Source organism: Papilio machaon, chromosome 14 (assembly GCF_912999745.1).
Source record: "Papilio machaon chromosome 14, ilPapMach1.1, whole genome shotgun sequence".
NCBI lineage: Eukaryota > Metazoa > Arthropoda > Insecta > Lepidoptera > Papilionidae > Papilio > Papilio machaon.
Window position 1 is genome coordinate 7756998 of NC_059999.1, and position 24946 is coordinate 7781943.

At 33.4% G+C, this 24946-nt stretch overlaps 1 protein-coding gene across 2 annotated transcripts; it reads left to right on the top strand.

Moving 5' to 3' along the window:
* The first annotated feature begins 4513 nt into the window (after positions 1 to 4513).
* LOC106708404 (ninjurin-A) lies at positions 4514 to 16109 on the top strand. Of its 2 annotated transcripts, none has more exons than XM_014499899.2 (7): positions 4514 to 4852; positions 11532 to 11628; positions 11748 to 11861; positions 13096 to 13209; positions 15015 to 15085; positions 15300 to 15473; positions 15892 to 16109. In XM_014499899.2, the coding sequence occupies exons 1-7, from the start codon at positions 4682 to 4684 to the stop codon at positions 16096 to 16098; spliced, it is 948 nt and encodes a 315-aa protein (XP_014355385.2). In that variant the 5' UTR covers positions 4514 to 4681; the 3' UTR covers positions 16099 to 16109. The 2 variants fall into 2 exon arrangements, with proteins under 2 accessions (XP_014355385.2, XP_045536854.1); XM_045680898.1 differs by having other exon boundaries at positions 13096 to 13164.
* The last annotated feature ends 8837 nt before the right edge of the window (positions 16110 to 24946 follow it).

The following is a 24946-nucleotide window of genomic DNA, read 5'->3' on the forward strand; positions in this document are numbered from 1 at the left end:
CCGCCTACAACTGTACAAGGCGCAAGTTCGGCCCCACATGGAATACTGCTCGCACCTCTGGGCGGGAGCACCCCAATACCAGCTTCTTCCATTTGACCGCATACAACGGAGTGCGACTCGAATCGTCAACGACCGGGCTCTTACCGATCGGCTTGATACTCTGGCCTTGCGGAGGGACGTCAGTTCCCTCTGCATTTTTTATCGTTTATACCACGGGGAGTGTTCCGAAGAACTGTTTGGAACGATTCCTGCCGCCGAGTTTCGTCATCGGACGACCCGACAGACCGCCAGGTACCATCCATACCATCTGGATGGCTGGCATTCCACAACAGTGCGGTTCTCGCGAAATTTCTTGCCGCGCACGGCCGCGTTGTGGAATGGTCTGTCCTCGGCGGTATTTCCAAACCACTACGACTTAGGGTCCTTCAAGAAGCGAGCATTTCTCTTTCTTAAAGGCCGGCAACGCATCTGCAATTCTCCTAGTGTTGCGGATGTCCATGGGCGTCGATGATCACTTCGGTGTTCGCGCCGCTCGTTTGCCCCCTTCTCTTATAAAAAAAAAAAATAACAAACTATTAAAATAACGTCATGAACTCACTTATATTCCTGTGTAAGCATTTACGGGTTCTAAATTCTTAATAGTTAAGCATTTATTGATCAGTAAGAACTTAAGAAGGTTAAATAAAAATTTTAGATTAGAGGCAGCCATGTGCGAAATGATAAACATAGTTTTTTTTTTAAATAAATCATTATTGTTATATATAAGAAATCTAAATATTTAATTACATACTTTATATAAAACCTGATATATAATTATGAGCGTTAGTTCGTTGCGTGTCTCTTGACAATTATAAACTGGTCCTGACCAACACTAGCGCCTGCGCACTTTATTTTAAATTATGTTTCAATTGACAATTATTTCCAATGACTAAGGCTTAGGGGATTTTTCTGCTATTATGGGATAAAACTTGAATCTTCTTATCTTAATTACATTTAATATAAGTAATAAGATTTATATAAATTAATTGAGACACGGCTTAACTCACGTTTGATCGTCCGGTGACGGCACCGACTAGTTTCGGACCCATCGGGGGTCCATCTTCAGGGCGAGTGTGGACCCCCGATGGGTCCGAAACTAGTCGGTGCCGTCACCGGACGATCAAACGTGAGTTAAGCCGTTTCTTAATTAATTAATTATGATGTCTCACGAAAGTTTAAACAATTTAAGATTTATATAATTATTTGGGATCCTTGTGAATGAAATTAAGGAATAACAAATTTAAATACTGCGGGGGATTTTTATAAAAAGCAGAGCTGAAGCATAGATTGAGTTCTAGATTCTTGTTTTGAAGCATTATTTCCTTGATAAACTTTTAAATAAATGCGAATGTTTAGATGGATGGATGTTTGGTTGAAGGTATCTCCAGAACGGCTGAATGGATCCTGATGAAATTTGGCACAGATGTAGAACATAGTCTGGACACATAGGTTATTTATTATGTTTTTATTTAATTCCACGCGGACGGAGTCGCGTGTGACAGCTAGTAATTAATAATGCTATTCAATAAGTTAGCTCATGTAAACTTCCTCATACCTAACAAGTTTGGTCTGGGTATATATTATAATTTTGCATCCATCTTGTTTTTGTGTATACCTATTTTATATTATTAAATTATGGAAATCATATAAATGTCCAATCGTTTAGAAGCTAGTATTAAAGAGATTTGAAAAACATTCAGTTATTTTTTTAACTTCAAGTATTTCATAACTCAAACGTGGGTAAATAATATCAATATTGATAATATTACAAAATACCGCAAGTTCATAAAATTGGTCATGAAGTTATCATGAGAGATAAAGCGCGAGAAACCTAAACCACTTGCTTGCGTAAATTCCAAGAAAAATAACTATCAATGTAATATTGAGGTAGGTCAGTGGTCAATTTCTCATAATCACTGTCCAGTAAATTGTCTATTCGACCATGACCATTGAAAATTGAATCATTTATTTTTCTATCTCATCTCTCTACCCTTATACCACTTAAGGTGGTGTCGGTACACAAAGTTTTATAAACCTCAATGTTTTGGTTTAATTTTTAGTCGGCCGCCTGCCTGACACCAACTCTATTTGGGAGGGTGAATTTTTCTATCTACTTACTTCTAATTTGTTAACAAATATGAGATATAAATAAAATACATCATGTCTTTCTTCATATTATAAGTGCGCATGTTCAGATAGATAGATATATCTCCTGAAATTTGACATAGATATAGAACATAGTCTGGAATAACAATAGGATACTGATTAAGTTTTTTTTAATTCCGCGCGGACGGAGTTGTGGGAGACAGCTAGTTCTTAGATAAACCCGTAGTTCCCGTAGTTCGGATCAGAGTTGGTTGATAAAAAGAAGTCAGTGGATGGACTTTTTTGTCCACGGTTAAGGATTTTTTTCGTCAGTGTTCAAATCTACGTGTATAGAAAGTTATCAAAAGCTCTATTGACGACAGAGTGACTCGGTTTGCGGTGGTTTTCCCCCTCGCGTCGACACAAGATAAACTGGTCCACTGGCTGGCTTCCGTTGGTTGTCGTCACGCAGCCCGGTCTGTGGGCGATACAAAATGTACCGCGCAGTAAGAAATCGTATATACAAAATTACTTCAATGTAAAAAAAAAACAATCGTTAAACATGATATCATATATTTAAACCAGTACAAAATAACTCGTTTGTACACAAAAAACATGAAAAATATTTAACATAATAGAGCTTGCATGCTTAATTTTAGGACTCGGATAAAAAAATACTTAAAGAAAATCCGATACCGATATCGTTATAAAATAGAGCTAAATTCAAAATGTTTTTAAAACATTTGGTTCACTTATTTCAAAAGTGATCAAGGACCACCTGTCGACCAGGGAAAATTATGGTCGTCTGCCCAGTCCACAAATTGTAGATGAAATTTAGTTTGCTGTCATTTTACAGAAACCAGTAACTTCTAAAAGGTCTGTGAAAAAACAAGTTTGTGCCTATCTCATTTATGAACCCCCAAGCCCTATTTTACTCGCCGATAACTGAGTCATGTGGCAATGACATGCATAACTATGTCATCAAATGGGAACACAAATTACTTTATTGTGTGGCATAATTTGTGTCATGAACACACAATCAGAAATTGTTTTGTGAACATACAGGGACGTTAAATATAGTGCAGATAATGACCCCAAACTAAATAATATCTGTGTTAGTTTTGTTGTACCGTCATTTAATTAGTTGTTCACTTATGGAACGCGATTACTCTACATATGCGCACTTCCTGCACTTATGCAGTTCACCTTTGGAATATCATACACTTGTTACAAACAAGAGCATTAAACCACATGGAAATTTGTTTACTTTGTCTTTAGGAAATCGCCATCTACAGAAATATAAATGTGTTAAAATATAGAGCAAGTTGACGCTAAGATATTTTATAAGCTCCCTTTGAAAGCCTAAGTTAAGTAAAGTTTAATTAAAGAGTCTTGGTTACTCTTTCCTAGTATAATATATAATTACAAAGGATTCTACATTTAAGTGCGATCAAACGTTTTCCATTTGGAATGTCCAAGATCCAAGGTCCCTAAGGACCTAGAATAAATTAGGATAATTTTAATAATATATTTACATTGAACGCACTGTGTTACGTGACACAAGCACTATGACGTGTAGGCGCGTAAAAACCATCAGGTGAACGTCCTACAACAGTCGTTGTGTGGTTTGAGTTTAATTAATTTGATTTTTCATTTAAAATTCCTCATAGTTATTAATTTTTTTCAAATTATAAACCATATACTGTTTGATTGTTAAGTTCAATTATTTTTACACGCGCAGATTTATCTTCTAGGTGCAAGCTTTCGTGTTATTTTTTTTTTAATATCATAAGGTGGCAAACGAACAAGCGACCTGATACCGCTGCCCATAGACATCCGCAATTGCAGATGTGTCGCCTACCTTTAATGAACGGAGAAGGGGACGCACAGAAAGAGTATATTTCGCCTTACTATGCATCCCCTCATCCGTCAAATCTCCATCCCATTCTCATCCTTTCATTTATAAGAAAAGGGTGGGACGGAGAAGAGGAGTACAATTAGGCCTCCGGCACCACACTCATCAGACGAAACGCGGAATTACTTCCACTTCACGCCTGTCTTCTGTGTGGTCGTGGTATATCACCGGGCGAGCCGGCCAATTCGTGCAACGGATGCTTATTGTTGCTGGCGTCTACCACTGTAATACTATGTGCGTATTATTTTCTAATAGGATTTAGGTTCCAGTAGTTAAACTTGCTGAGATTTCTATTTATATTAATAGACTGAATTATGAACGCAAACAAAGCGTTTTTTTGACGTTAAACTAGTATCGGTTCTATCAAGCTTCGGGGAATCCAATGTATATTTCACGAGGTATCGTCTAGTCTGTGTTAAAACTATGGTATTTTTAGAGATCAAGTCATTAAGTCAGACGCTGCGTATGAGTTGTCAGTGAACATTGCGACCGGTGCCAAGAGCGGACGTGTAATCGTGGTGCGCTCTACCGAACGCCTCGCTGAAAACTTTCTTTATAATTAATAAAAAACACTGTTAAAAATCGTTTAATACCTAAAGACAATAATTATTAGTTTTGTTGTCTATAATATTAAGTGATACGATGTCGTCGAGTCATTCGGGATTAAGCAAAGTGGAGTCTCCCAAGATGCACGGGACAAAACCTTTGGATCTGAATGATGTTGAAATGGTCTTCGGCACACCAACCTCTCCCAGGGATGTTGTCAAACCGGATGTGCATCGCATAAACGAAAGAACCCACGGCAAGGACACGGTATGTTAACTAATTAATTTAACAATATCCTAACTTAAGTAAGTTAAGAAATCTCTATGGTTATCCTGATTATTACATATTGCTATTTTTTTTCATCGGTCTAGTTTTATAAGATTTTTAGTTTAATAGAAATTACTTAAATTACTTGATTTGTCTGAAATCTTTAAATCAATAGACATATGTTTTTTAGACGTGAAAGGTATAAATTTAGCTATGTCATATAAGCAATGACTAACCTTGGCCGATGACCTTAAAATGACTTACTTGTTCATTAACCTTTCTTATTATAATAAAATCATTTGCAGTTTTCAGTTATTGATAATATTGGAAAAATCTCTATTTGTTTTAAACGGAAAAAGAATGAAAGAACAATAAAAGGGTTTTTGTTACATTTTTATAGTTTGAAAATTTGTAGGAAGTCACATTGCATTTTGACTTCTTACTTTTGTTTCTTTCGGTATAATTTTGATAGTAGTTTTGGTATTGTTTTTATAATTTTTGAGTATGTAATAAAAATATGAAATTCATGAGATTTTGCATAATAACTTAGAACGACCTAAAGATAACGTTTTCCTTCTAATGATAAACCTGGCCACTGCAATAATTATTGTTACTTAGCATTATTATTTTGAAAATAATTCGTAGTTATCATAGCAGATACAAGAGGGTATCTTTTTACCCTGCTGACCCATGAGGGTAATGTTTACCGCATATCTATGTATTTTTACCCACTCGTTTTATATTTAGTTTACATTCAAATATCATTGGTAGTTTTGTCGAAGTACGCGTATCAGAATTAATTAAATGATGATTGGTATGAGTTGTGGTCCGTGCAAAAATGCAATGTTTTTTATTCACATTATGATGCTGTGAATTATTCATGTAAGTCTGGCATTCAGGGAGAAAGTTGAAGATTATTGCTGTGAAGTGTGATTTAATTAATTGCTTTATATTTCTTACTGTCGTCTACTAGAAATTATACACATCAATGTCGTACACAGAGTTATTAGTGGTAATTAAGGGAGATATTTAGTGTAGATTTAGTTTAAGATATAGACACTAAGGGACTGTTTAAGCTATCAAAAAAGACACGTCAGTGAGGTTAGCAAATTCAACACAGAAATTTCATATTATCGTGCGTTTATTCATTTCGTAATTTGGCGCTAATTTCCAATATCCCTAATAAAGTGTACAATTCAGACCTTGAATATAAAAACTAGGTAAAGAATCTCATTTAAATTTAATTATTATAGCTGCGGCGCCAAATATCTACCGAAAATATTTAACAATGTAACTATTGTGTCAAATTGGAGCGGCCTTTATACGTCTTACCTTGGATTTCTGAGAACAAAATCTCCGTTTAAAACATATCGTCATCCCTGTCATTATCGTTGACAACACAGACAAAGCAATAGTAATATGTTTTAAACAAGATTTTAGGCTCGGAAACCGATGGTAAGTTACGGATCGTGTATTGTTCTGTTTTTTCAACAAACTACACATTTGTTCTATGTAATAGACTCACCGACATATGTCGACGAATAAATATTTTTAAACTTATTAAGCTTCGTCAAATATAACAACGGTATTTCGCTTGTGTACTCCAACTTGTGCGAGCAAATAAGTAGTTAGTTGCATTGTTTTAAAAATAAAATAAAAACGGATAGAATATCAGTGTAGTACTAATTTTCTCATTTCCTATTATCTGGATCAAAGCCAACGTAATAATGTTTTTTTTAAAGATCTAAAAAATAGTTGCTCGTATAAATTGCAAGAGTGTAAAACAAAACGAACATTTTATTTTTCACATCTAATAAAATTCTTCGGGAACTGAGGACCTATACTTATTTATATATTACTTTACTGTTTAGTAAAATTTATTGTATGTAAGATACGTAACAAAGTAAACAGTTCATTAATATACACTCCCTATAAACCTGTCCATATATTTCCCGCGAGCTAGTCTATGACCAATATTTTCCGCGTTGTGACGTCACATATAGTACATAGTCCAGTCAATACAAACTTTATGCCATCTTGTGAACCGCTCACTTAACGTTACATAGAACACTATTTGGCAGACATAAAGGCATACGAGAGGTACAGTGTGTTTGCGTCCACATACACTTATGAGTTTAAAATTAGAATCTTATAATACCGTGTCATAGTAAACAAAAAATTTCCCGAGATTACTCGGAGGCTGCGGTCATCGACCCTGAAAGAACGAGACTACTCACGCACTATATACAGCCTTCATATAATTAACATCTACATACTACGAGTATATCACAAAGTCATGACAGTTTGTACAGTCAGATACATAAATATATACATTTTTAAAGCTTTAGAAACTTGTATATGTCTTTAGTTTTATAAATATACTATTGACACACAAATATGCCATTAATACATATTATTTACAAATATACGAATACGTATTTTTGGAAATTAAGCCGTATACAAATTTCTAAAGTTTTAATTGTATACATATTTTTGCAGCTGACTGTACCTATAAGTAGTTATTGATTGTGCTATATTTATATATATGACACATCTAACTCCTAAAAAAGGACGTCAATTGTCTTCGTGTATTCTTCAATTTTCGTATTACAAAAATTATTAACATTTAAATCTTCCTGGTTACCAGTATTACTAGTAGGTTTCAATTTATCATCATCTTAGAAAATCAATAAGCCTCATAAATGTCCAGACTGCTATTAACATGTCTGTTAATTTTCTCTGCTGTTAAATCAATAGGAAAACATATTTATGTCTCATTTCGTTCAAATATAATGACATGACCATATGTTTCTGTACGAATGTACTGATTATGTAAATTCATCTCGCCAATAAAAATATTTTTTGTGGCATGATGTTCTTTTGTTATTGACCTGAAGTTATAAAAATACTAGCTGTCGCCCGAGACTCCGTTCACACGGAATTAAAATAAAAATAATAAGTAGTAACACATATTGTTCTTCCAGACTATGTTCTAGATCTTTGCCAAATTTCATCAAAATCCATTGAGCCATCTATCCATCCATTCAAATAATGGCATTTATAATATTAGTAAGATAAAATTAAACAACATCACATAGTTACTTATGTACATAATTTAGATATTTTTTAAATCCATAGCTGCAAAGATTATGAATAAAATGTCAAAAATATAATCGCTTGAGCCATATAATAGATCGTTAAATAAGCCAAAATATTCTGAAAGTAAGTTCTCCGAACGATGTGTCATTAAAATAATGAGAATTACAGAACACAGTTAATTTTTAAATACGTCATCTCATTTACCAACGTTTCGTGGTAAAATATTGTACAAATAAGTAAAAAAAAAAACTTGCTAAAATTGCTCATATTTGGGAAACCATAATATAAATACGTATAATGACAATCGTTACGGAAAACCTAACATATTATGAAATATGAAAGTTAAAATAACTTAACAGAAGCTAAATTGTGAGTAATAAATTGATTAAATCATTTATGATTCAATGTATTTCACCGCCAACGTTTTGGTAAACTTTTTTGTTTGTGGTTTATATATAGCCATGACACTAATATGTACTTAACCTATAGGTACTAATATAAAGAAAAATTAGTATTTTTGTATGTAATGAATAAACTCAAAAACTACTGGTACGATTTCAAAAGGTCCTTTGCCATTATAAAGCTACATTATTACTGAGTAACATAGGCTATATTTCTTATTAGATTTTTTTAAACTCCGCGCGGACGAAGTGCCGTGCAAAAGCTAGTTTGTATATATTTATTGTTCCCTCTCTATTTGGCATGTAAATATGATGTTAACTTTCCTGATTAACCTTGACTCTAAACATTATATTTCACAATCCGACTGTTGCCGCTTATTGTCACTTATAGGTGACAGGAAAGTCGAGCCATTAGAGTAAAAGACAGTGTTTCAGGAACATTGGTTTTGGCAGGAGATGCAACGTATTAGAGGTAATTTAAAATGATTGAGCGTAGTCTTAATACTACTGCGTGTCGCGCGACGAAACTACGTCTTTATTTATAGAACGCATGCAAGAAATTTTCTTTTAAAAATTTTTCTGCATAGCAGACGTAAATAAATACAAAAAAAAAAACATCTGCAAATTTTCAGTATCAAATACTCCGAGACTGCAATTTTATTGATATTAATGCGGTCAGACAAACTCTATCTTAATATAGCCAGATAAATTAAGCCGGTTACATAACTTTAGTTAACTGTACATTCAGACTGTTCAGTTAATCGTTGGTTTCTGAGACCTAAATCCCTATAGAAGGAAATTTATAGAAGGATTATAGTCTCTGAAACCAACGATAAATAGTACGTGTGCAGGCAAAAAACGACCTACACCTTAGTTAAAACTGTGCAGTTCATCTGTGCACTTAACACTGTGCATTTAAAAATGAAGATGTCTAGCGAGCTTAGGATAATCTTAATTTCTGAAAAGCCGGTCTTTAAAGTGATACTAATTGTCTAAAGTGGGATATCTCGTAGCCAAAAATATCATACATTTAACCTCGATGACCTCTAAATGTATATAACCAGTTAAAAACTCGGTGTATTTGTGTGAATGTTTCGTTGACGAAAAATAATACAAACATTTGAAAAAGTTGTAAGAATTATTAGTAAAATCAGTAATAACAAATTTATTTTCTTTGTTCTTTCTGTAAAATATTGTACGAAAATACATTTTTGTTGAATATCGACTTTGTAGGTATAATCTCGTTATAACGTGACATTTGCACTCAAGTCGTTAGCAAGAATTTCAAGATAAATAATTGCCAATACATATTTATACTTTTTAAATATTGCAACTCTGGATTTAACGTATTTTCCATATCTTAAATTATGTCATTTAGTGCAATTTTTATAACTGGCAGTCAATTTTTTTACATCTAAATTGATCTAAGAATACTTTCTAGTATTCAAATTTCGAATGTTTGTTTAGAAACTAGGTACTCGTTGACACAAAAACAACAAGAAGTGCATTATACACACAAACCTGGTGTTTTACATTTTATCTGAATTGTGTGTGTTCTATCAGCGTCGCCAGCTGCCCTCTCCAGCCCCCTCGAATTGAAAAATGTAAAATAGATGTAAACTTAACAATTACTTGGAGTAAGACCATATTAATGGTAGCTCCTCCTCCCCCCTCCAGACCTAGTGCGACGCGAATAGTGTGTTCTTTACTAAAATAAATCATTCACCGAACGATCAGGTATCGGATCAACGCAATTATAATTATTTAAATTTAGCCAAACAACAAAATCAGTGGCACAGCCCTGTGCCCTTGACAATGAACCTCACCTAATGATGTTTAAAGTAGATCCAAAGATCGCCCACGCGTGCGACCGATGCCAAACCTGTGCAAAACATTTACTGCGTTCTCAGAACGCTCTTAATTACTTTCCTGTTCAAATATATGTTAAGTATATCAATTATTTTATTAACTTATATTAATGCGAACTATACATTCAATATGTTATATGAAATTTTAAGAATATAAGAAGAAACTTTTAAAATATCTCGATAGAGATAATCTTACTAATATTATAAATGCGACAGTTTAGATAGATGGATGTTTGTTTGAAGGTATCTCCGGAACGGTTCAACGGATCTTGACGAAATTTGACATAGATTTAGAACATAACCTAGAAGAACACATAGGCTATTTCATTATTTTTATATCCACGCGGACAGAGTCACGGGCGACAGCTAATTCAATTAGAACTTTGCAATGAAAACATTTTCCTTAATTACATTTAATGTACCCTTCGATAAAATGCATACACAAATATCCCACGGTGCAACGTTGGCACTGAAAATACGTTATGACGAGTGTAATTACTGTAGACTGCAATACAAGATATTACGATGAGTAATAACTGAACAGGAAAACCTTCAACATAAACAGCAGTTATCACGTTATTAATTATTGTTTAGAAAAAAAAATTGAATTCGGTTTTACCCGGAGTACGGTAACTACTTTCACTACAACAAATGGTAATTATTAGTTTCAAAATGAACAAACAAAATTGTTTAATGCAAAACAAAGTTAAAAAGTTATTCTGTTATAAAAAGGTTTTTTTTTTAAATATTGGTTCAACATGTAATTGTCTAATTGTAGAGGTAAATTAGCAGTAAAAACACGTCGTCAACAAACTCATTCTTATCAGATTTAACCAAACAAATGAAAATAGAAAATACGTCGCTATAAAAAGATCATGTACGTCACCAATGTGTTTATTTATTTTACATATTTTAACTTCATAACTAAGTTAGAACCAATGACGTATAAACAAAGTTATAGCGAGTTTTAAAAAGGTGTGACACACGTCGAAGGAATCTTGTTCATGTAACGACAAATATTTTTTTCATCATCATTTAAAATTTAGTTCATCGTGTCTCGTTACATTTATACAACATTTATTTACTTTGTGTTTCACAAGACACATAAACGTCTCACAAACCACAAGGCTAGCGTGTCTCTGAGTCCTGGGATAATTCATATTTAGTAACGATTAACCAGGGTTAAAGTCAAAGGGTGTTGAGGTCTTTACTATGGGCGTCACTTATCAGAATATAGTAATTTGTCACTTCAGAATATAAATAAATATATGTTTTAGATTAATATTAATAATGTTTATTTTATGTTTCCAGCTCAACACACATATCGACGGACACGAGGCGGAAGCCGGACACCCATCACAGCCGCTGCTGGAGCCTGAGAAGGAGAGACCGAAGCCTCCGCTGGCCGGTAAAATATTTTACATTAATTAAAGTCACAAAAATTCTAAATTGCACTCGCTATTGCTGTTTATACGGGTACTTCTGCTTCTATTTAAAATATGACTGATTATAATCACCTTGTGTCAGGTCCCGAGGTAGACGACCTGGACGAGGAGAAACCTTCAGACGCGAATCCCTTCCCTGGCATCGACGACGGCCTGCTCGAGCCCGGGGATACGAAACATGATGGACCACACGAAGGTATATACTAAATTATTCATGTCACCGACAAATCACGATTCCTGCTAAGTGTCAACAGTGCAGTTGATGCAGTATATGCAGGTCTATGTTACTTCTTTCTATATTAATTATTTAATGCGAATGTTTGGATGGATGGATTTTACTATATATCTCCAGAACGGCTGCATAAATCTCGATGAAATTTGGTTTAGATGAAGTATACACTCTGGAAGAATACATACCTATGATCCTAGTAATGTGTATGGTTTCCGTTGGATACGTTTAATTGGCATATTAACTTGATAAATCCGCAACGGTTCGAACAGTCTCGAGTAACACATGATATCTGCATTTCACTTTTTTTTTAATTCCGCGAAGTTACGAGCATGACAGTTCTTAGTTACTGTATACAATTTTACTTAGCCACAATCGTATAATGTAAAAAATAAGTTGTTTACATACATGTATATAATATGTATTATATACAAAGAAACGTCCTCTGAACGTCTGCCCTGCGGTCTCTTATCAATGTGTGAACAATAAACAATGTCTTTGTTAACAGCTTGTTTGCATTGTTGAATTTTAATTAAATTTATTTAAAAATCAAGAATTAAATTAACATTATGAAGACTAATGTGAAATGGAAATGAGAAATTATAACAATACTGTCTATACAATTATAAGTCTGTAATCACAGGCTAATTAAAAATAGAAATATTTATATCATTAATTTAAACACTGAAACTACCTAAAGTAAATCTATAGACAAATTCAATGACATTTTTAGACAGTAAAATGTAATATTTAAAAACAATTTTGATAAAATTTGAACATGTTATATGTTTCTATCAGCATTAGATTAAAAACTATGAAAAAAACGTCTGCTTTTTTCCACTATATTATCAATTATTAGTGCCTTAAATACTGATACATTTACCCTATTTGCATACATCAGTATATTTTTGAATAGCAATACATTTGTTCATACAATTGGACCAATAACTAAATAGGTTATCTCACCACAGAAATGATATGCGGTCAGTCGATAATATATTAGTACTATATTGTTATTTATAAATAATTTATAATTAATTTAAAAAAAATGTTTTCCTTATTACGTAAGAAGTTTATGTTTGGTATTATAAGAATAGAAATGTCCAACACTTGTCAGTTCAGTTCAGATATATACTAAACACATGTATTTCTAAGAAGCCTGACAGTTGATGTTTAAGAATAATTGTATTTTTTTTTTCAGGGAGCGAGGAGAAAAGCGGCGACGGATCAACGCATCCTACACACGACGACGGCATCGGCACAGACGAGGGTAAATGGCCGTGGCCAGCCACCGACGAGACTGACTATCCCTACGGTGACTGGATGCATGATTACACCCGTACACCCCACACCTAACCTCACATCTTCCTACATAACCTCACACCCGACACCTCACTTTTGCTTCACTCATCCTTATACCCTCTTACCACAACGTACCATCTCCTCATTTCATGCAAGGATTGAGGATGTTTAAAACATTCCATTGTTATTGGAACATTTAAATGGCATGTGAAAGGGAGTTTGCTGAGTGTAATAGAGCCTGAGTCACCAAGCTTCGGCCACGTCATATATATCAACTAGTACGCATAATTTTACTATCCAGCAGCTCAGCACCCTTAGACAAACTGCATTCGATCCGAAGCAATTCCATAACGGATTTCAAAAATGTATAGAACTGACACGTGACAATCGCGTGACTTATTAAATGTTATATAACTTCAAACTTTCGTGGTTTTTACTAATATACTGTTCGTAAGAAACTAGGCTGTCACACGGGTCAACCCGTGAACATGGCGCATGCAACTGTGCCGAAATATCGGGAGCTCAGACAGCCTAATCGTGGTAAGAATCCCGTTTCTTACGAACAGTATATTATTAAAAGTTATGGTGAATTCTATACATCTATAGTTTGTTCTATAGTTTGAAGTTGGTTATGGAATCGCTTCGGAGCGAATGCAGTTTCTAGGGAGACAGTAACTGGTCATCTTATTAGACAAACATATGTTGTAACCAAAAGCGTCATCTATGTCGTTATATAACAGGAACAGTCAACTAACTTCCTCATGATTTAAAGTAGTAATACCAAAGATATCAATGTGACATTGAGGTCCACGTAGGAACTGAAGGGAATGTACGATAACGGGCAATAAATTTGAAAGTCCACAAATTAATGTAGAAATACCTTTAATGAAACATGTAAAAAATTGAAAGGGATCGAAGAGAAACGTTAGAAAACCTCGTATCTAAACTAATAGGTAAAAAAAAAAACTCAAGAATAACAAAGTCAACTGTTAAATCATAAGATCCATTAAATAGATTAGTTGCTACCTAGAAACGTCAGATCATATAATGTAAAGCAATGCAATGTTGTTTTATGCTTTATACGGATTCCAACTGTACAAGGAAATAACGACCATTTAATGTGTGAACATGTATGAGGAAATTAGATTATTGTGGCTAGATCTAGATCTTAGACTACTATGCTTTTAATTTAATTGATTAAATACAAAAGGTGGTCAATCAACAAAGTTCTTAAAACAATTTAAAACGAAAGAAAATGTTGCTCTTCTTTTGAGAAATATAAATATTTGTTAATTCCTTTTTGACCTTTTGTAAATGTTACTCTTCTTTCCGAATACCCAAGAAATACTATTTTTAAAGGCACGTTTTGCACTTGTTGGAACAAATGAACAGAAGAATCATAGTGTACATAATATGCAAGACATCGCATGCGAGTGGCACGCAACATGGCGATTATCAACATTATTTTAATACTCATGAAGTTGCTTTATACACAACGTGTTTCATCGAGTGCTTAAAGGGAAACAGCTTGCATGACTTATTTAAAATAAATATATTTGTTATTTAAATTACTTTTAAGGTTAATCGAGTTAATTTTCAAGAATGAACGTTTTTGCATATTCAGTCTGCAACGTAAAGATTTTTCTTACTAGAAACAATCGTTGTTACTTTACGATGCAAAAAAAAAAGAAAATCAAGACCACTTTTTGGAAAACTTGTGGCTAGCAATTAGACAAATTACCAGTCGTTGCTTAAATCTGTTCTGTGGGTACTAGTATTCTTCTGAAGTCTTCTTATTTTTGATCTCGTAATTTGCAGATGGTGTGAACGGATTCGGAAATAGATTCAACATTGACGACCGGCCCGGCTCGCCCTTCCCACCGCCAGGCGTAAGTATTATTGCATTGTTCATTTCATTACTGAACTTGTGGTAAAAGATAAAGATAAAAATCCCAAAGATAGTTACACCAGTTACTTAAATTATGAATAAAAAAAATGCAAACAGTCTTATTAGAAGTAAATCTACACAGATTCGTTTAGTGATGACTTAAGTAGTCTCTTGTTGTGAAATTATTGTTGACTTATTAGTTTTGACCTTCTCAGTCAATCCCGGACGTGAACACGTACCAGCAGAAAAAGAACCTGGCGCAGGGCATGATGGACCTCGCGCTGCTCTCCGCTAACGCCAACCAGATGCGCTACGTGCTAGAATCCTCGACCTCTCATCCTTACTTCTACCCCAGTCTCGTCTTCATCTCGCTTAGCGTTATCTTCCAGGTAAACATGCAGCACCCAGTTCCAAATTTCAACATTAAATATATCCTATGTTATTCAGGGATAATGTAATTAACCAATGGCAAAAGATTTTTTGAAAACGGCTCAGTAGTTTTTAAGTTTACTCGTTACAAACTTACAAATCTTTCCTCTGTATAATATTAGTGTAGATTATAAGCAAAAAGTTATCAGCATGTAGGTTGCATGTTGTCCCGCCACGGCCCTTTCTGTTCCGTCGCACATTTCGGACAATTCTATAGATAGTGTTAGGTTGAAATGACAGCTTGTGGCGGATGTAGTTATTGTTAGTTTTTCGTACTGACACTTACTCTACTGTTTTAATTTTAATATCTAAGTGATCCAGTAAAATGTGACAAATCAAAACAATTGAATGCAATTAATTATTAAATTAACGTTCCAGATAGCGGTGGGCGTTGGCCTTATCATGAACAGCCGGTACGACGTCAAAGACGAGAAGGAGATCTGTAAAGCTGACAAGATCAACAATATGACAGTCCTCGGCATCTTTCTCATCACCATCGTCAACGTGTTCATCACCTCGTTCAGTGTTGCCACACCAACCGCAGTATCGGCGGTCGGCGCGGCCGTGGTGCAGCAGGCAGGATGATAACACAAATAGACTGAAACAGAAAACATATCGACCCACGCGTAGAATAGAGTCACAGCGAATAAAGAGTTATATACTATACTATATAGAAATGCTAACTTACTATGCGACCACAATATACTATGCATTGTATTGTTTAGATTAAAAAAAACGTTGACTGTGGCTTGCGACTCTAGTGACCACATATATTTATCTCTATTTTATTTAAAGAGATTGTAAAGGATAACAATATGTGTCAATACAGTGTCATAGCCGTCGAAATTGAATAACCGTGGGTTTCTGAGACCAATATCCCAGTTTAAAACATATTGTTATCTTCGTTTTGTCAAAGATAATGACAGGGATGACGATATGTTTTATACAGAGATTTTGGCCTCAGAAACTGACCGTAAAAAATATTTTAAGTATTTAAGTAGAAAAAAGATATAAGAAACTAATAAAAAAATCTTTTCTGTATTTAATTTTTTATGTACTGATAGATTATCAATACTTCTAAATGCATAATGTAATTAAGTATATCGAAAAGGACTTGTATATTTTTGTAAGTGGTAATATTGCTCAAATATTAACTAAATTGATTTGTATATAATGGACGTAAATATAACTTCATCACGGTTTTTTATAAAAAAAAAAATGGTTACGCAAAAAATATTATTCGTAGGTACTTAATTATCGTATACGATTTCAACAGACAACTGTTATAAAAAAAATATTTTTTTTATAATTATTGTAAAACTAAAATTGATCTATTGATGTTTTCTATATTTGAAATATCTAGTCTAAATATATTTGTAAATACTTAGTTAAATTATTACAGGCTGGATACATACCTTTTTGTTAAAATAAAAACAAAAACATAATGAAATAAACAATTTCGCAAAATATGACTACTGACGTTGAAACAAATATTTGAAGTTATTTTAGTATTTTTTTTCTGTTGAGACCATAAAGCATATCAAAACATTCATTTATTTTTAATAGCTAAAAAGCTAGATTCCTTTTTTGTGCAATATTATATCATTTTTTTTTCGCTTTTTAAAGATACTGCAACTAATTGTGTCTATTCACGCATTTATTAGTTAAGATTTGTGTTGTACTATTAGAAGTCATCTTTACTAGATCTGAGGTTAGATTTTTTTAACACATATAAGTAAGTACTTACCACCAATTTAAGATTTCTTTGTTATGAATTAGCACTTATTTTTGTAAATGCTTTTAATATTAATTTATAAGTTTAATTAATAAAATTACAACTAGAACTGATCATTTTATGTTTTAATACTTTCCATTTTTTTTTTTGTTGTATTTTGACTTGAAACAATTTTAATATAGACGACCATCTTTACCCTGATCTAATTTATTTGGGATTGGTACAAGTTTTCATCTTCCAAATCAGACTATCGATAAAGTTGTTACCCCCTTCTAGATCATATCAATCCTTACAATCCATCCATATCTTTGGCCTACACCTATAGATATACCCCCCTCTCCAAAAGTCCCCTTGATAAAAAAGATAAGACAGAGATCGAACACTTATCAAACCAAAAAAAGTATGAATTCTCTCTTTAAGTCTATATTCTGTAATCTCACAATAACTAATATGCGTCTAATCGCTGGTTTCTGAGACCAAAATCCTTCTATAAAACATAAAACTATAAAACTAACTATAAAACATATTGTTATCCCTGTTTTGTCAAAGATAAACAGGACAAGACAGGGATGACGATATGTTTTTGTGGATAGGTGTGCTTTGTTCTGTTACGTGTAGCTGTACACTGTCTGCAAAAGAAAGCAAAAAGTGAAAGTAAAATATTGTTATTGTACATTATTCCTAAATGTTTTTACAAATATTTAAGTGTGGTGTAATTTAATTTACACTTATTGCTTAATGTAATATAAGGAAAGTTTCCTTGTATACGGTGATAATTATCAAGTTTCCGTTTTCTGTTGTTATACTTAAATATACTGATGAGGAAAACATACATCTCGAAGTTTCTGTTACTGTTTTATTATAGTTATTCACTTAAATTCTGCAAATTCTTAAATTCACCTCGATAATTGACATCAGTTTGTGGTCATGTACTTTTTTTTACTTAAAAATAAACGTACAATAAAATGTAACAAGCTATGTTTTAGTTTTAATTATTAACAGTTAACTTATGAGACATAGAATTTTTAACACCATGAATTGAGTAATAATATTGACATATTATGTACTATGTCTGACAAATATTGCTGTCTATTTTGTCAAAGATAATGTAAAGGATAACAATATGTGTCAATACAAGTATAACAGCAGTCGAAATACACAGTAAAGACAAACAAAATGCAATAGCCATCGATTGAGAACAAGTGCGGTGCTGACCTCTAGCGGGCGGCTGGTGTTCCGGCGATCCACTGTCAACTAACGGCATCATGACTCGCAACCGGTCCAGCATCCGCCATCGGACCACTGAGCGGCTGCAGCGCTGCACACGCTCGAAGTATAAATAACTAGTTTTTGACCGCGACTTCTTCTAAGTGGAATTAAAAATAGCATATGCAACTCAGTGATAATCTAGCTTTTTGATGGCAAAAGAAATTTTTAAATCAATCTTGTAGTTTTTGAATTTATTCGTAACATACAATTATTATTTTTTCTTTTTATAAAATTAGTTTACATTACTACTGCACTCAAAAACGTTAAGTGACCAATAAAAAGTTAATTGACGTAAAGATTGTGCAATTTTTTTCTAAATTTCTTTCAAAATACACAGAAAAGATTAATTAGCAACCAAAAAAACTGACAATTTAATTCCATAAAACTTTTTAATCCAAGAAAATATTTGTCTCCATGAAATTCTGGCTAATATTATATTTTATTACAGCAAGACCGGAATCCAACAAAACTCAAAGTTAAAATGTTATTTAACAGAATTTAAAATTAAAGCGCTTTAGCGGTTTGAGTAGCAGTATACGTTTGATTTAGATTAGTTTTTGATAGAAAAATTGCTTTAATTGCTTAAATCTATATATATAAAAGAAAGTTGTGTTAGTTACGCCATTTATAACTCAAGAACGGCTGAATCGATTTGACTGAAAATTGGTGGGCAGGTAGCTTAGAACCAGGAAACGGACATAGGATAATTTTTACCCCGTTTTCTTTTTTTTTTATTCCGCGCGGACGGAGTCGCGGGTAAAAGCTAGTTTCTAATAAAGTTTTCGTGTCTATTACATGCGATGATTGACTTTCACAAATCCTAAATTAATTAAGGTCACTTAATCTGGTTTAGAATATGTAGTTCAAATGATAGCTTAAGAGTGTAGGCGTCACTGTAAATACATATTAATACGATTGGGATGTCTGTATGTTGTAGGTATAGAAAAAAAAACATATTTCGTACACAATATATTTGCTGCTAATAACCAAAAACCAATTTTAAAATTTTTGTCCGTCGATCTATATGTCTGTCTGTCCGCAAATCCGCGTTTGTTCCGGGTACTCTCCGGAACGATTGGGCAAATTTTGACGGGAAGGTAGCTTATACAAGTGGGCATATTAAAGGCTGCTCCCGCGAAGTCGCAGGCAACTAAAGTTAGTAAGAAATTCAAAGTATCGAATTCTTTGTAAATACCACTAGTTTAACAACTAAAAATAACTTAAATCATTAATTAAGTTATGAGACAATATCGATTTCCTGTATATTTAGCTAACTCCGAATTTTGTTGTATAACTTGTTACAATGTTATTTCCAGCTTAATTATAGATAATAGTTCTTTTTTAAATAATATGATAGTGACCAAAAAAGAGTAGAGCGTCGGTGGCTCAGGGGTTAAGCACTTGACTTGCAATCTGCAGGTCCTGGGTTCGAATCCCGCCATGTACCAATGTGTTTTTCGATTTACATATGTACATTTATCCGACGTTCTTACGGAGAGGAAAAACATCGTGATGCAACCTGCACATATCAGTGAAGAAATTCAATGATATGTGTGAAGTCAACCAATCCGCACTGGGTCAGCGTGGTTGACTATGGCCTAGTCACTCCTAACTTAGGGTAGGCTCCGAGCCCCTCAGTGGGGACCTATAGTGAGCTGATGATGAAGTGACCAAAAAAATAAGGATGCACTCATCTTAATCGCATAAATAATTAGATCCGGTACCAATATTAAGTAGAATTAAACTCAACGATCAAATAAACATAAGTATTACAAAATATTTGGAGAACAAGTTACCGTTATTTTTTAATTGAATATGTATATTTAAATGAATTCTTTCAACCAGTTTGTATAAACCAATAATAAATATAGCGGCTTTATGTAAACACGGTCGTTGAACCCGACCTTTGAGTGTGGAAATAAGTAACTTATAGCTTATGTTTTCCTGTTGACGCTTAACAACTTACATTAAAAGTTACCATACTCCGACCACCAGCACTTAGTGTTCGTTTAGATCGATGTTTATGTTCTTAGAACGTGTAAAAAAGTTAACTGCCTAACAATAAATAAAATCCATACTTTCAGTGCAAATCTAAGGACTTGTTAAGGACTCTACCACAGATCTCCGGTATTATTAGTAACTAGTTTTACCCGCGACTCCGTCCGCGCGGAATAAAAATTAGAAAACGGGGTAAAAATTATCCTATGTCCGTTTCCTGGTTCTAAGCTACCTGCCCACCAATTTTCTGTCAAATCAGTTCGACCGATCTTGAGTTATAAATAGTGTAACTAACACAACTTTCTTTTATATTATTAGTAATTAATTTTGAATGTCAGAAACCAATTTTATACAAAAAAAATCTACATAATGATCATCAGCTTACTATAGGTACCCACTGAGGGATTCGGAGCCTACACTAAGTTAGGGGTTGACTAGGCCTTAGTTAATCACGCTGGCCCAGTTGGGTTGGTTGATTTCACACGTATCTTTGAATTTCTTCGCAGATATGTGCAGCATTACGATGTTGTCCTTCACCGTAAGAACGTCTGATAAATGTACATATGTAAATCGAATATCGAAAATCACATTAGTACATAGCGAGATTTGAACTCAGGACCTGTATATTACAAGTCAAGTGCTTAACCCCTGAGCCACCGGCGCTCATTTGTATATAACTAAGTTTTATATGAATACTTATATCTGTAAACAAAACAGTCTTACCCAGATCCATCATTTCCATATCTTTATGGTGGATCTCCAATAAACTGATAATTTAAGATGTCATTTAAGATTCGATATCTTTTTAGTTTAAAAACTGTCTTTTATTGAATTGATTTTTTTTTTCAGGTCGTTAACCTGTGTGAAAAATTCAATCGGGTTCTTTCAAGAGAGATGCAGCTAAAACACTTCGCTAAAGGGACCACAAATTCAGCTTGAAAATCAAGATTGTTTATTTTATGACTATAACACTGTGAACTGTACAGTTAAACTGCAGTCGCTTTTTCACGACTGTACAATTAAAATTGTGCAGTTCAAACTAAAGATGTGTAAACGGCGTAAATAGGTACACTGGTGAATTAAACCACGCTTGCGTTACAATGTACGAAATATACTTTAGGTAGTGGAATTCTTACTCAAACGTATGGTCATACTACTTTTTAAATCAGTACAAATATCATTGAAGAAATTAACCCACATATAAAATGTACAAAATACAACGATCAAAAACCATAAAGACGCTTGAAATCTCTCAGATATTGACATCTTATATACTTTAGTCTGTTTTTACTTTGAACTTTCCACATTGAACACATCTGCAATTGCGCATGTCTGTGAGCAGCAATCGTTTCGCTATTTTGGCGAATTCAGGTGTCTACCTGCTTGTTTGCAACCTTATGATATTAAAAAAAAAACAATTAGAAATGATTCAAAGGTAACAGAGAGCTATACGCGGTAGCATCATCTCAATGAGGACTGAGTCGGTATGCAGCACACGCGCACGTTGCGCTCACTCACTGACCCAGTACACAAACATCTCCTAGAACAATGTACAGTATTTGCAAATAACAGCTTTGCACTAAGTAGTTACTTCTCCTTCACTAATATGTAATATGAATAAAATGTAAGCGCTTAGTGGATTGAAAATACATTGGTATTTACTATATTTTTTCATTTAAATATCACGTTTATAAGCATCTTTTCGTTACCTAATGATTGCCTTCCTTATGTTTTTGTGCGTCTAAATACAGGCAAAAATATTCAATATAAAGTTCTGTAATTATCAGAGTTGACATCGATACAGAAAAATTTTTACTATCACTGAAAGCGAAGACTATTATTTAAGGAGAAGTGACAACTTTAATTTGAACATTGTAACAAATAATATTTAAGATACGTATCGTTTGGATGTTATATATTTATAATACTTATCTTAAATCTATAAATCATTCGAAAATATTAAATTGTGAAGGAAATAAATATTTAAAAATTTATTAGCTAAGCACGAAATCGAAACGACAAATTGGGTTTAATTTTAGGAGATAAATGATTTTCGAAATAACCGCATTTTCTGAACAGATAAATGTTTATATTGAAGTTTAATATCATAAAATTAAATAACTTATTCAAAAGATAAGTTAAGAAACTGGCTCTTAACACTGGCCAGTTTATCTCCGAAGGTACAGGCTAAAGAGTGGCGATTTGATACGACCATTATAACTGTGCCTCTCCCGACATACGAGGACGTTAATTTCGTGTTTTTGTCGACGTTACGACCCGAGGGGCCGGCAGGGGGCGCTCGGGGACACGGTGATTGACCCGCAAAGTGACCATACTCGTGTGATTCCTGATTAAAGAAATTAAAAGAGAAAAAATAACATTAATTAGCGGTGTTTTATTTAATTTGTGCATTTAAGCTCGGTTTTTGTCATGAAAACTTTGGTATTTTTATTTTTATTCCGTTTTAAATTGTAATTAATTAAATAGTAAACCGATTACTTTCTGTGTACGAAGTACATTTGGAATAGAAAGGATTATGTATATTCCTAGAGTCAAGATCAGTTGCTAGTCGAACTAACCCGTTTGCTTTCATTATGTACTTATGTATCTACCATACCATTAACGACGTTGTAAGAAGGAAAACAGAGCTTTATCTATTAAAATTTAGCTTCAAGCAGCTTCAAAGTTCAAAGTTGTAGATTTGTATGTATTGTTTTGTACTTTGTGTATCTATTCTATTGTGTTTTGACCGAATGGTTATTACAAACAGAAGACATAAAACATCGTCTTAAGCCACGTTCAAAGAGATCTCTTATGTTTAACTTCAATAGTACCTACCTATTCTACGTATTTAGTATGAATAGATACTATGCTACATTTCACTTCTTGACTGGTTGAAAATCATTTTGTTCTAAGACGGGAACAATACTTCCAAGTTTCATCAACAATGGTAAACTTCATTACAAAATAAAATGTTAATGTAATCTTTTTCTGGTTTTTCCTGTAAAGAGACATTGACATTTTCCAAATTTAAAATAACAATCATTAAAAGTGTGTAAGACAGAAGTCTTGCCTCATAAGAGATAACGAGATCCGAACAGGTTACCAAACTTCAGATATACATTCCGTGGCCGCTGCGGGATCGAACCCCAAACCGGTAAGTTCAAAGACCGCCTTCAAATGTATCAAAAGCTCTTATATTGTTATTTTATTTTTTATACTGACTTTATTGTTACCAAGGGAACAAGATATGTAGAAATTTCTTTTTATTTTCAGTAAAGAAACAAAAGAGACTTTCATGATGTTAAGTGACCCACAACTCTGTACATCAAATGATCTGCAGATGCATAGATAGCGAGTAGACATTTATGTAGAAAGGAGGTGAAAGAATAAAGGATAAAAAAACAAAAATAATTCTAAGAGTATCAAGTTATTTATTTCAGAATAGGGTAACAGCACACTAAATAGAATATTTTAGACGTAAATAAATGCTGATTTAAATACAGTCAAATATGAAACAAGAGTTAAAAACCGTTAACACTAAAACATTTGTTGTTAGGACAGCTATTATTAACATGTCAAACTATGCAAATATAGTTTTACGACTTCGCAGAATATTTAAACTCAGCATGTTTATAACTGCCAACAAAATGCCTTTCTCTTCGTTATTTTATATTTGCAACCCCTCGATAACTAAAAATTTAACACTGCCAGTTGACGTACTGAAAACTCTGTTTATATGTTGTATGTTGATGTTATAGCTGACTGCGAATCCATCCGCGCGGAATTAAAAAAAAAACGTAACTAGTGACCAATCTGTTCTTCCAGATTATGCTCTATATCTGTGACAAATTTCGTCGAGATCCGTTGAGCCGTTTTGGAGATACCTTATAAGAAACATCCATTTATCCATCCAGTCCCCCAAATATTCACATTTATAACATTATTAAACTTTACGTTTTTGATTTCTGAAAACAACAATGATGGATGGGCAACAAATAGTTAGTTCTATAATTTTGAAATACAACGTTAATAACAATATTGGTTAAACATAACTCCAACCATTTATTATATCAATAATCTGACTAGGCAATCCTAAAAGCAGAACTTCAAACTAATTAATAATCACGCTGTTCCCATAAGGAAAATTATACTCTCTAAATAACTTAAAGAATTTTGTTGGAAATGATCAATTATTAGTATAAAATCTGTTTGTCAATTGATAAGAAATAATAAGTACATTTCCTAAAACTAACATTCAGTCAAATGTGTTTACGATCTCAAAGGTCAATGTCAAAGAAAATATTTACAAAGGAAGCGTTTACTCAATAAAGAGAAAACTTTTCCTAGTATTTAGTTCAGTGCATAAGTTTATACGAGAGAGTGAAGCCGCGCGCTTCCGATAGTGTAAAATACAAATAGTGACAGAAA